Raw genomic sequence first — 14663 nt, 5'->3', positions numbered from 1 at the left:
ATCTCATTTTGTCTTTGGATCATCCAAATCTATCAAGTACACCATTAGGTGGAGGATGCGGGAAGTGTAAACATATGGATTGCTCCGAACCATGAATAAAGAAACATGGTCCTACATTTTGCAAGGGGCTGGTAACCCCAACAGACAAAAACAAACTTACTACAGAAATGAACACCAGGTGCCATATTGATGCACAGTAGGCACGAACAAGTGATCGACTTCATGTGAAGACTATGACAAACGTTGGTCAAAACTGTAAAGAAAGCCCATGTCCTGAGAAGTCTCTTGCTCAAGACCAGATCAATAATGAAAAATAGATTTTGGAATGCGAAAACAATGTACGAAGCTACTAAAACTGCTCAAATAATTAAAGAAATGGATAGATTACAGCTTGATGTTCTTAGAATCAGGAAGTGTAAATGGACAGGTTCAAACAAACTACACTATATATTGAAAAATTATATCACCACCACTCTAGGAATGTGGATGGTAGACATGAAGCTGCAATAGCAATCCTAATGTCAAATGAAGCAGGGCAGGCATTGACTGAGAGGCAATTAGGCAATGAAAGAATTATTAGAGCTTGGTTTCACACTAGATTCTTCAGACTAAACACTCATACAATGCTATGCACCAACCAATAAAAAGCCAGATGAAGAAAAAGATACTTTTTGTGACTTGTTGCAGGATTGTTAGCCAAGGTCCCAAACCATAATGTCAGAGTGACTATAGATGGTTTTAAATACAAAAGTTGGAAGTAACAATGATGACTTGGATAAAGTTATGGGCAAGTGTGGCAGGGCTTTGGACATCAATCAAAATTGTGAATAATTAGTAGAAATTTGCAGTGAGAACAACCTAGTGATAAGTGCAACAATATTTCCTCAAAGAAATCCTTGTACTACCAAGAACCAGACAGAGCGCTTCAGCATTTCAAGAATCTTTTGCAGATGTATGTGCATATAGGGGAGCAGATGTGGGCAGTGACCATAACCTTTGTATTGCTAAATTGAAGATCAAGTTAAAGAGGATGATGAAGATTAAAAGACCATGCATAAACAGCACACAATTAAAAGACTTAAAGACAAAAAGTGCTTTTCAGCTTGAACCAAAAAACAGGTTCAGTGTTCTAATTGAATTAATCAAAGAAAACCAAGACATTGATACTCTGTGGGAAAACGTCAAAGGGTCCTATCTAAAAAGTGAAAAGATAGTTTAAATAACAAGGAAATCTAAAAGGGAAGAATGGCTTAGCAATGCTACTTGGGCAACAGTGGAAAAAGAGAAGAAGTGCAAAGCAGAAATTCATGAATGCTAATAGTGTGAAGAGACAAGAATTCTACATAAAGAGGTAAAAAGGAGGCATACTTGAAGAGATAAAGAGCATATATTGATAGAAAATGTCAAGAGGCTTAAGATACTAGCCAAAGAGGTGACCTTACAACCTTGTATAAGACAATCAAACAGCTAACAGGAAACTTTAGCAGTACTGCAGGCCCAAATGGAAAGACTCTTAGTACAGAACAAGAAAAAGGAAAAGATGGGCAGCACATTTTCAGGTTATTTTAAATAGACCAAGCCCGAGTGACCTACTAGAAATACGTGACGAAGACCTAGCACTACAGCTTAATATTAAGGAGATATTGCAAAGGAAGAAGTTAGAAAAGCCATCAGTAAACTCAGAATGGGAAAGCAGCTAGAGAGGATAACATTACTGCAGAGATATTTAAAACAAGTGATGAAACAGCCTTCCAGACTTTCCCTGTGTTTTTGGATAGAATATGGAATGACTAAAAGAACACAACCCAGTGGAAGAGAGCCCTCATAGTAGTAAAATTGCTAAAGAAGGCTGACCTTACCCTCTGTAATAACTGAAGAAGAATCACATTACTCTCAGTGTCTGTGAAAATCATTTACATTATCATGCTGGAACATATCAAGAAACCAATAGACCTTCAACTTAAAGGGGAACAAACAGGTTTTAGACCACTGGGATCATGTGCAGACCATACTGGTGTTTTCAGACGTATTATAGAAGAAAGTGTGATGTGGCAAGCACCTCTTGTGATAAATTTTATAGATTTCCAGAAGGCTTTGGACACTGTACACAGAGATGATCTTTGGAGAATTAGGGCATATTATGAAATACCAGCAAAATAATTACAATAATCAAGGATCTATAGTGCCAATGATAATGCACAATTGAATGACCTCATTTTTGCTCACGACATTGTCCTGCTTAGTTCAACACATGGAAGAAAAGACCCAGCTTTTGGCAGATGCAGCAAAATGAGATGCTTTGTTTATCAACAAGGGGAAGACAAAATATATGACTATCAGCATCCCAAAATAACCATTAGAGTGAATGAAGACACACTTGCAGAGATCATTTGTTTTACCTATCTAAGGATTAAGATGTACAATGATGGTGATACCATACTAGATGTCAAGCAACGAATATCAAAAGCAGCAAAAAACTTTCATAACCTTGAAAATATTTGGAAAAGTAGCATGATCTGTGCTGACACAAAAATATGAATTTTTAACACAAGCATCATATCTGTCCTCCATCATGGACCAGAGTCATGGAAATCTACAATAGAAATTGATAAGAAGATCAACTCATTCCAAAATAAATGCCTGAAGATCTTCAGAATCCATTGGAAAGAGTTTCTTGCAACATCAGAAATTCTGTGTAGAGCAAACCAACCTAAAGCATCACACACAGTAAGAAGATGACTACGAACATATTTACGACATGCTTTAAGGATGCCACCAACACACCTTCCAAGGCAAGTGATAGTATGGGCACCACCTGAGAAGAAAAAAAGAGGGTGACAAAGAGACACATTAGGCAGAACAATAGAGAGAGAACCCAGATCCATCCACGTAACACTCCGAAGCCTGAACAGATCAGCACAAGACCGAAATAAAGGGTGGAAATTGGTGAGAACCCTGTGCACATGTGTGGCAGGATAAAGAAAAGAAAGAAGTCCTCTCATTGGACCCATCAGATTCAACCACTTGTAACCACACACTGACAGATCAAAGAAACTCACATTAAAAGCATTTGGTTTATTTTCTGTGATGAGATTTAAAGCAGTTGTGAGATAGCATTGGAATGCTGTAACTTCCTGGACTTCTCAACATGTAAAGCAACAGCATGCCTCCCATCGTGTCTCATGGGCATCCTAATCAATCACTATTTCCTTTTTGCTAATAGAATAAAAAGGGTAATAAGAGGATCAGTCACTGTCAAACTATATTTGTGTGTAAGAATAAACCCCAGTATGGCATCACTGAAAATTGCCAAACCCGGTCTTCTATTCTGGTTGGCTGGGGTGGCAGTTCCTTTGTTATGACTGGCTTTCAAAACTGCCTTAAAACAGTACTTGTATTTACACATGTAAACAAAAGCTCATGCAGTTCCACACTGCATGAATTTTGTACATATGTGCAGTCATATATACAACTCTTAGAAGCATTGACATGTAGGGCTGAAAGGGACCTCGAGAAGTAATCAAGTCCACCCCTTTGTGCTGTGGCAGGACCTAGTAAACCTAGACCATCCCTGACGGGTGTTTGTCCAACCTGTTTTTAAAAACTCCAATGATGGAGATTCTATGACCTCCTTTGGAAGCCTATTCCAGAGTTTAAACTACCTAACAGTTGGAAAGTTTTTCCTACTATCTAACCTCGATCTCCCTTGTTGCAGATTATGCCCATTACTTCTTGTTCCACTTTCAATGGACATGGAGAACAACTGAACACCATCCTATTTACAATAGCCCTTAACATATTTGAAGACTTATCAGGTCCCCCCCGTCTTCTTTTCTCAAGACTAAACATGTCTAGTTTTTTTAACCTGTGCTCATAGGTCAGGTTTTCTAAACTTTATCGTTTTTGTTGCCCTCCTCTGGACTCTCTCCAGTTTGTCCACATCATTCCTAAAGTGTGGCACCCAGAACTGGACACTGTACTCCAGATGAGGTCTCACCAGTGGTGAGTAGAGTGAGACAATTACCTCTTGTGTCTTACATATGACCCTGTTAATACACCCCAGAATATTAGCCTTTTTCACATCTGCATTACACTGTTGACTCATATTCATTTTGTGAACCACTAAAACCCCCAAATAGTTCTCAACAGTACTATCACCTAGCCAGTTATTCCCCATTTTGTAGCTGTGCATTTGATTTTTCCTTCCTAAGTGAAGTCCTCCTTTGCACTTGTCTTTACTGAATTTCACCCTGTTTATTTCAGACCAATTCTCCAATTTGTCAAGGTTGTTTTGAATTCTAATCCTGTCCTCCAAAGTGTTTGCAATCCCTCTTAGCTTAGTGTCATCTGCAAATTTTATAAGCATGCTCTTCATTCTATTATCCAAGTCATTAATGAAAATATTGACTAATACCAGACCCAGGACTGACACCTGGGGCCCCACTGGATATGCCCTCATGTTTTGACAGCAAACCATTGATAACTACACTTTGTATATGATCTTTCAACTGCACTAGTTATGCATCCAATTTAGAATAATTTCATATAGACCACATGTCCCTAATTTGTTCATGAGAATGTCACGTGGGACTGTGTCAATAGCCTTACCAAACTCAAGACACAACCCATCTATTGCTTTACTCCTATCCACTAGGCCAATAATCCTGTCTAAGAAGGAAATTAGGTTGGTTTGACAATTTGTTTTTGACAAATCCATCTGCCACGTGATTACAAATCAATTCTTTAATAATTTGTTCCAGTATGTAGCAAGAAGGTCTGGTGATTAACTGGCCTAGTGGTCAGCTTGTGGCTTTACAGATTCTGCCAGTCTATTCATCCCTGAGATCCCAGCAGTGACCTCAATCATCCCTTCTTGCTCAGATTGCTCCCCCCGAGTTCATCACTACAAAGGAGTGGGGGTAGCCAAGGTAGGGGGACTCAGGCCATCCTAGGGGAAGGTGGCCGCCCTGGCACGCACCAGGGTGGGCCATCAGGTGCGGTGGGTACTGCAGTGCGCCCCCATTGCTGGGCAGCAGCAAGGCCACTTAATGAACTACCCTCAATTATGTTACCCACAGGTCTCTATTATCAGTCTGGAGCTCCTTGATTTGAAGCGTGGTCAAGGGCTTAGCAGACTCTTCTTAGTCCCTCAATGTCCAGTTCATTTAGTCAATCTCAGGGTTCTCGGCTCCCAAAGAGCAGGGAGAACCCAAGTCCATCTGCTAGTTCATCCTTCACAGAGCTGTTGCCACTCCCTAAACAGCTCTCTGCATCAGCCTTGCTTCCTGGTACTACATGCATCTCATTCCCCCTTCTCCTGGGCTACTGATATCCTTTTAAACTGTTCCTCCATTGGGAATATGTCTTGCACCTGTTGAAGGGTGGGCTTCCCTAGTCCAGTATTGCTCTACTCCCCACGCTAGTTCAGAGTGGGGCCTGTAGACCACATCACACAGTATCCTTCCAGGTATCAAAGTTAGGCTGACTGGTCTATAATCCCCCGGACCCTCTTTGGTCCCCTTTTTAAAGATGGGTACTATGTTTGCCCTTCTCCAGTTTTCTGGGACTTCACCTGTCCTCCAGGAGTTCTCAAAGATAATTGCTAATAGTTCTGAGATTCAACTAGTTTCAGCTAGTCTCTTGAATACCTCAGAATGCATTTCATCAGGCCCTGCCACCTTGAATACATCTTACTTATCTAAATATTTTTAACCTGTTGTTTTCCTATTTGGGCTTGTATTCCTTCCCCCTTGTTGTTAATATACTTGTGTTGAGTATCTGATTGCCATTAGCTTTTTCAGTAAAGACTGAAGCAAAATAGGGTATTAAACACCTCAGCTTCTTGATATCCTCAGGTTATTAGCTCTTCTTCCCAGCTAAGTAGGGGATCCACACTTTCCTTCACCTTTTGCTTGCTCCTAATGTATTTAATGAACCTCTTCCTAATGCCTTTTACATCCCTTGATAAGTGTAACTCATTTTGTGCCTTAGCCTTTCTGATTTTGCTCCTACATGACAAGACAAGTAGTCTTTTGTACTCCTCTATAGCAATTTGTCTATGTTTCCACTTTTTTTGTAGGATTCCTTTTTGATTTTTTTCAGGTCCTTAAAGAGTTCCTGATGGAGTCATATTGGCCTCTTACCAGTTTTCTTACCTTTCCTTTGCATTGAGATAATATTAAAGACCCAACTGCAAACTATCTCCTTGAGAAGCTGACAGCTCTCCTGAAATCCCTTTTCCCTTAGATTTTCTTCTCATGGGAACTTACCTACCAGTTCTCTGAGTTTGTTAGTGTGCTTTTTTGAGGTCCACTGTCCTTATTTGGCTGCTCTCACTCCTTCCTTTCCTTAGAATCATGACAACTATCATTTCATGATCACTTCCATCCACATTGCTTTCCACCTTCATATTCACTACCAATTCCTTCCTGTTAGTCAGAATCAAGTCTAAACCAGTTGTCTCCCTGGTTACCTTCTCCGTTTCCTGGAACAAATAGTTGTCCACAATACATTCCAAGAACATAGTGGAAATGTTGTGTTTTGCCATATTACTTTTCCAAGAGATGTCTGGGTAGTTAAAGACCTCATTGCTACTACTGCAGAATAGACATGTATAATTATATACACACACACAGATACACTAACACATTTTATTTTATTGCCAGATAAGCTGTTATCGTTATGAAGAAAAGCTAAAAAAACATGAGCCAAGCATACCTAAAGCAGAGATGAGTCTGCAAAGAGCACACAGAATAGCTCTGAGGGGTGTGAACTGCCCCATTCATCTCAGTGAGGTGTGAATGTAGATGCCCAGTGATTATAAGAAAGGAAAGAGAGGGTCACAATCTGGTCACAAAAATGAATGACGTCTTATCTGGGTGCCACAGGGCATCCTGGAGACCACCAACTTATTCTCCTCCTCCTTTCCCCCATCGCTTACAGGGAGCCCAACAGAGCACAGAGACCATGCACAGTCATTCTGAACACCTGCACAATCTACTAAGAGTAGGCAGAGCTTCTTTTATGAGCACCCCCCACCCTCATCTCACCCTGGCTTACAATTAGAAGGTGCATTTTGTTACCAACGCTTGCAATGTTATTCTCAGAAAAATTAGTGTTTTTTCTTAAAACCCCAGCTGCTGTAGTCATGTGGATATGTGAGAATCTCCACTTTCATTTTTTAAAAATATACATTTCTAAGCTTTATGATTCCGAAGAAAAACTTGAAAACCTGACCCAAGTGTAGTCTAAAGGTTCAAAGCCATACACTGGGGGTTAATATTTATAAGTATGGACCTCTCCTGTAGTGGCATATCAGTTTCATAGAGCCTCTTCTCAAGCTCCCCAAAGAGACACCAAAAATAGCTTCCTGCTTCCACCAAAATAAATAGGATCCCTAACATTTTCTACTCTCCAATCCCAACAATTGGCTGGCACTCTGCCTGCTATTATTCTTCAGTCCAGCAGAGAGAATCTACCCATGTAACGCATTACTTTCACAGATCAGGTTTTATTTACACAGGAATAAGCTGTTGTATTGTCCCACCACAAGAGGCCATTTAGCATACTTCAAAATCTCTAGATTGAGATCCTTCTCTCTGCTCTGGCTCTTTTATTCTGGATAAAAGGGCCAGGCTGGTATAAAACTCTGGGTCCTATCAGTGGAAGATTCTCCTGGTACAGACACAGACAGCCATAAGGCTGCCTTCCAAGGACTCCCTTCCAAACCCTGGTGTTAAGGACATGCTTGGAGCAGAGCTTTGCATGGGAGAGTTGTGTCAGGGTGGGGCCCTAGCATGCAGTGCTGCAGAGATTCTGGGAAGTGCTGCATCCCCTAGGGGAGATTCAGGAGGCTGCCCTAATTTAGACAGGCCCCCAAAGTGGTCTAAATTATGACAGTGCAGAGGAGCAAAAGCCCTTGGGTTGTGAGTTCTGTGCAGCACCTCACTCCTAGAGTTTATCTTTAGCTTTGGTACAAACACCTGACTCAGTGAAAGCTAATAAACCAAAAACCTGCAAGTGAGATTTCACACACTTGGAAACTGAATTGCTTAAATGCCATCTTTAGTAGCAAAAGTATAGCTAAGCCTTGCTTTATGGTTAGAGACATCTTCTACCCCATCCCCAAGAGGCAAAAATTTCTTCAGCAGAGTATTAAAGGAACACAAAGATGAAGCATATTTGTACTATCAATTTTTAAAAAACAAAGACATGAGCAGTTACCAAGTATGGACGATTCAAATTACATCTCGCAATCTTAATTCATTATAGCAGAACCTCAGAGTTACAAACCGCTGAGTTACAAACTAACCGGTCAACCACACATCTCATTAGGAACCAGAAGCACATAATCAGGCAGCAACAGAGGGAGGGGAAAAGCAAATACCGTACAATACTGTGTTAAATGTAAACTACTAAAAAGATAAAGGGAAAGTTTTAAAAAAGATTCGACATGGTAAGGAAAGTGTTTTTGTGCTTGTTTCATTTAAATTAAGATGGTTCAAAGCAGCATTTTTCTTCTGCATAGTAAAGTTTCAAAGCTGTATTAAGTCAACGTTCAGCTGTAAACTTTTAAAAGAACAACCATAACGTTTTGTTTAGAGTTACAAATATCTCAGAGTTACAAGGAAGACATCTGCTCATAACCGATGAACTCTTGAGCAACCCCTTAACAAATGAGTTAGTATTCCAAAAATTAAATGATAATGCCTTGCACTTATGTAAGATGTTCTATCACAAGCTCCTTAAGCAATGAATCAAGCCTTAAAACACCTGCATGGAGTTGGTAATTATTTCTCCTCTTTTACAGATGGTAAAACTGAGGCACAAAGAGATGAAGTAACTTGCACAAGTTCACACAGGAAGGGGGCGGGGGGGAAAGGAGAGAAAGAGAGAGAGAGAGAGAGAGAGAGAGAGAGTCTGGAATAGATCCCAGATCTTCTGACTCCCAGACCTGTGTCTCAGCCACAAGACCTTCCCTTTTGTGCAGTAAGTATGTAGCTGGAGTCATTATTATTTATTATTTTAAAATTGATTTAGATATGTTTTTAAAAATCTCCAGCCAAGCCTCCCTCTGTAGAGCAGACTGAATACATACATAGAAAATCCATAATACCTGGACAATGTGCGTAAAAAAATCTAGGAAATGTTCCAAACTTCTGCATCCCAAACTCCAATTTCCATATCCTCTCAACACATCTAAGCCCCAGAAAAACCTAAGAAAATGGAAACATTTCTAGCACGAAATGAAGATCATCCAGTCCAGATTCTGGTGGGCTGGGGCTATTGCTCCACATTTAAGAACCTCAGACTGCAAAAAGACTAGTGCAATTCTTGATGCATAAACCGGGGAATCTCGAGTAAGACTAGACGTTATTTTACCTCTGTATTTGACATTGGTGCAATCACTGATGGAATATTGTGTGCAGTTCTGGTGTCCACAATTGAAGAATTATACTGATAAATTGGAGATGGTTCAGAGAAGAGTCCCACAAATGATTAAAGGATTAGAAAACCTGCCTTGTAGCAATAGACCAGGGGTCCCCAAACTATGGCCCGACAACACATTTTGACCGACCCGCTCCCCCCTCCCTGCCCCGCCCCCTCCCATATGGGCCCAGCGCGCTGCTCCCAGGCCCAGCAGTGTTGCACAGCGGCCGATCCCCCCTCCCAGCCCACACCCTGCCACATGGGCCTAGCAGCGCCCTGGCCGGAGCCATGCCGCTCCCAGCCCCAACCCAAGCAGCACTGCGTGGCAGTCACTCCCCTCTCCCAGACCTATCCCTTCCCCCGACCCCTCCCCCACATGGGCTCAGCGTGCCGCGCTCGGCCCCAAGCAGTGCCGCGCGGCGGCTGCTCCTCCCTCCTGACCCCACTCCTTCCCCCCCCAACGTGATATGGGCTCAGCCGCTCTGGCCCACCATAAGAGGAAAACTGAGGGATGTGGCTCCTGCAGGTGAAGGTTTGGGGACCCCTGCAATAGACTCAAGGAGCTCAATCTATTTAGTTTAACAAAGAGAAGATTAAGAGGTGACTTGATTATAGTGAATAAGAATCAACATGGAGAACAAATATTTAATAATAGGCTCTTCAGTCTAGCAGAGAAAGGTAGAATATGATCCACTGGCTGGATGCTGAAGCTAGACAAATTCAGACTGGAAATAAGGCATAACGTTTTAACAGTGAAGATAATCAACTACTGGAGCAGTAAGCTAAGAGTTATGGTGGATTCTCCCTCACTGACAATTTTTAAATGAAGATTGGATGTTTTTTCTAAAAGTTCTGCTCTAGGAATTATTTCGGGGAAGTTCTATGGCCTGTGTTCTACAGGAGGTCAGACTAGATTATCACAATGGTCCCTTGTGGCCTTGGATTCTATGAATCCTGAAAAGTTATGAGCACTCAAAGCTGTGCTCAGCACACTCTCAGAATGAGACCCTGGATCAATTTCATATCACTTTACTGGACACTGGTGTGACTGGACACCACATGTTCTCCATGTAGATTCTTATTCACTATAATCAAGTCATCTCTTAATCTTCTCTTTGTTAAACTAAATAGATTGAGCTCCATGAGTCTATTGCAGGGGTCCCCAAACCTTTATCTGCAGGCACCACACTTAGCACTCAGCAATCCTGACTGCGATGTAACTGAACAAGTATAATGTTCAGAGTTGCCTTGATATTTTTGGAAGATGAGCATCTAGGATAGTTACTACGTGGCATGTTCTCATCAGCTACATTTTGTGCAATATTTAGTGGGCATTGTGGGAATGAAAGGAGGAGCCATAAAGGTAACAGCACATTGTTTACCTCCCCGAAACTTTTCATCTACCTTGTCATTTTCAAGGAAGCAGAGCAGGCCCATCTTATGTTACATAAATATACTTGCTATGCAGAAACAGCTTAGGGTAAACAAAAAGCAACAAGAACTTGAGCACTACAGATCCTGACTACTAATTGTTAGAAACCTGGCAACATGTCTTTTGTCTTATGCAGTGTCAGATTTTTTTTGACTCTGGCCATAAAAGAGTTTAAGGAAAGAAGCAGCAGGTTTGATTGGACCCCACTTTGTTTTAAAATAGGCACTTTGGTGACAAGTTTCTGAGTTATTTGCGAAACCTCAGCTAGAAAAATCCTAAGATCAACATTTGATGGGTTAAGAATCAATGTTTCCAGAGTTTCCTCTGTCTCTGGAAATCTGCAGCCTGGAAAATTGAATTAGTTTTGTGATGAAGGGCCCAGTTTTATTCTGTTTCACACCATTGATTTCAGGGTAGAATTTGGTTCGGAAGAGGTGACCTATCAGCCTGGCAGACATTTGCATTCATGGCCAGAGCTCAGGCTCTCTCTCTTCAGAAACTTAAGATTCTTGTCTGTATACATACACCAGGTAGCTAAATGGCTCATACCTTTTGCATGGCATCCTGATACTGCGGCAGTGATGACAGCTGTGACTCAGAGTGGTACGGGGATAACCCTTTTCTTAGAGTCCTCAAATCCCCAGAGCTAGACTGCTGCAATGACAAAAAGAGAAAATAGGACAATCTGTATTAACCAGAGGAAGAAAAATAATGCTCATTCTCCTTAGAACTTATTAGCTTTTCCTTGTGACAGTTTCTATTCTGTGGCCTGTTCCCATAACAACTTCTCTCTGAAATGAGAGTTAAAATGACCATCATAGTTACAATGCTTTTCCTTTTCTCAATACCTGGAAAAACATTGGCAAGTGGCTGGAGATTAAGCATTCATAGATAGACTACAAATATATTCTCATTTTCCCAAGTTCATCTAAATTTCAGATCACTAAAAAAATCTTATTAATATGCAGATGTGGAAATTATTCACATGAACTCTGACCTTATACCTGAAAAATCAAAATGTAATATTAAAAGAAAAGTAGCTTTCAGAATACACCAAAGCCATTTTCTAGCTCTCCTTTTAAGACTACATTGAATATTCCAATTGCAATTGGAGAGTAATAAGAGTTTTTAAATATTGACATTCTCATTTATTAAAGTTCTCACGTGTGAGTGACACCATGTCTTGTTTGGCTAAGAATTTCTTGCACACACAGAGTCTTGAGCAAATATTCTACATGCCATACAAATAAATGTTATAAATCACACACATTCAAGGGAAAATAATACCCACAATGACCACAAAATAATCATGTATTATAATGGTACTGAATAATCCCCTTATGAGGGAGTCTCTGTCTAGTTATTAGTTCCCTCACTTGGTGAATCTAAAATGAAATACTTTTTTTTAAAAGATCCAGTATACCAGAGGATGAAATCAAGGATCCGGTATGAGAATTATATCATTTTATTACATATAAACATGCCATTAACTTTACACATTTAAGAGCATCAAGCAATGTATTGTCTTCCGTTTTTAAGCTATAAAACATGACCTTTGGGATTTTTATGCTCCATTAAGACTTTTGACTTGCATTTGCTGCAAAAATGATATTTTCCACTTCAAAAGAGCTAAAGAAAAATCATTGGTGCAATAAAATTTAATGGAATGTTTCATAAATCAGCTCAACTGTACAGAAAAAACAAACAAACTAGTAACCCCAGGGCTTGACCATAACCAAAACCTTTAGGACTCTTGTCATTTTACAGTTAACAGTAGCTGTACTTCCACAGATTGGTCCCATTTTACAGCAGAAAAGTTTGGTTCCCTTAAGAGCACATACATCATTTTTCCATGATCGGCAGTAGATATCTTTTTTCCTGCAGTGGTCTGTTTGGGAACTCAGCGCTGTTTTTGAGCTCTCAAATACTATATACTTCAAAAAAGATCCAGTGTGATCTATTGAGTTCACTGTTACAGCCCACTCACCCTATCAACTTTCCCTTTACAAGCTGTGCAGAGATGACGGGTCTTCATGGCAGTCATCCTAGAGACCTAGAGGCCACTTCCATATAGTTAGTCCTGCTGGAAGTGTTTTATCCCTTTGCAGTCAGTTGCCATAGAATGATTTGCCCAGATTGCACATTGACACTTTCCTTGAAATCATAAGGGGCATCAGAAGTGATCATTGTCTCGTTTTCCCAACTTTTGCATTTCATACTGAAGAGTCAAGGACAGCAATATTTTTAAATGTTGCTCACTGCTATAAGTAAAAGGTACTTGAAGCTGAGGACAAAATTCACTTCACTGCAGAAATGCCCCGGGCTTTATGTGGGAGAAGTTTGGGGATGAAGGTGTTTGGAGAGGTGAGTTGGACGGGGTCCATACAAATCTGATGACTAGACACCTTTATTTACTGACAGACAGTGTCCCATGGGTCTAATGTGCAATTGTTTCTTGGCTGATTATATTGAAAGAGAGGATTTCTCCTGGTTTGCTGTGCAAGCTACAGCCTGCACCTCACCTACCATATATGAACATGGGGCTCCAGCAGCCTGTATGCTAGATCCCAGCATTCTGTTACCCACCACTCACCCGCATGTTACCTTGACATTTCTGGGCATGGTGCACGTCTCCTCCTGCATGTGAACCAAATGCATGTATGTGTGTGTGTGAGAGAGAGAGAGAGAGAGAAAATAACGAAGGCAAATAGTACAGTAAGGAATTTTAAAGTTCCTGCTAGGAGCTTGAGTGATCACAGATGCATAGTGTCCTATCCAACCATAACACCCCACTCCAGAAGGATAATGCATGCTTTTCTGGGGTTTATAGTGGATGGTCCAAAATTGACTTCTGCTGCATTGGAATACCACAAACTGCACTGATAGCAATGTGCCACGTTCTGACACAAACATGGAAGGGACTGAGTGAATAGGGAGTGAGATGGAAAGTTTGTGGCTATTTATTTCTGTCTTTCAGCTGCTCACTCTCCTGACACTAGATGAGTTGTTCCCATTGACTAGGGTCCTAGTACTTGGGGCCTAGTGTTCATTTTCCCTAGCACATTACAAGTTGCACTGACAGTAAAGTCAAAATATCCCTGTGAATAAATCCCCCTCATCCCTGAATGCCCCCTCGTGCTTGGATGTCCTAATGCCAGGGTTACTATCCCACTTCCCCTCTCAGGCTCCTATGGGCTCCACAAAAGGTTCTCTTGTCTCAATAATATTCCTCCTTGGGGCCAATTTATCAGAAAAACAGAGCCCCAAAGAGGGGTCCCAAAACACAGTCCAACTGGTCTATACAGACACATCAGACCCTGGAAAAATCATGGAGCGGGTCCTGGCTAGATCATTGGGCTCAATGGGTAGTGATCAATGGCTCGATGTCTAGTTGGCAGCTGGTAACAAGCAGAGTGCCCTAACATTTGGTGCTGGGGCCGGTTTTGTTCAACATCTTCATTAATAATCTGGAGGATGGGATGGATTGCACCCTCAACAAGTTTGCAGATGACACTAAGCTGTGTGGAGTGGTAGATACGGTGGAGGGAAGGGACAGGATACAGTGACACCTAGATATATTGGAGGATTGGACCAAAAGAAATCTGATGAGGTTCAACAAGGACAAGTGCAAAGTCCTTCACTTAGGACGGAAGAATCCCATGCACTGCTACAGATGGGACTGACTGGCTAGGCAGCAGTTCTGCAGAAAAGGACTCGGGGGTTACAATGGACAAGAAACTGGATATGAGTTAACAGTGTGCCCTTTTTGCCAAGAAGGCTAATAGCATAGTGGGCTGCATTA

General features: G+C 41.1%; 1 protein-coding gene across 3 annotated transcripts in view; it reads right to left on the bottom strand.

Moving 5' to 3' along the window:
- Nucleotides 1–14663, bottom strand: part of CCDC85C (coiled-coil domain containing 85C) — a 144261-nt gene that overhangs the window by 21718 nt on the left and 107880 nt on the right. For 2 of the 3 annotated variants that reach the window (XM_067555077.1, XM_067555078.1), the window contains one exon: nt 11411–11515. In XM_067555077.1, coding sequence (XP_067411178.1) covers nt 11411–11515 — 105 coding nt within the window. Of the gene's footprint in view, nt 1–3061; nt 3217–11410; nt 11516–14663 lie in introns of those variants that run through there. The other variant, XM_067555079.1, reaches the window with a different exon arrangement.

Source organism: Emydura macquarii, unplaced genomic scaffold, assembly GCF_026122565.2.
Source record: "Emydura macquarii macquarii isolate MOO-44397 ecotype Brisbane River unplaced genomic scaffold, CSIRO-AGI_Emac_v2 contig_1551, whole genome shotgun sequence".
In the NCBI taxonomy this organism is placed as follows: domain Eukaryota; kingdom Metazoa; phylum Chordata; order Testudines; family Chelidae; genus Emydura; species Emydura macquarii.
The sequence above is the reverse complement of the archived record's forward strand: the minus strand, read 5'-3'. Positions and strand labels throughout refer to the sequence as shown.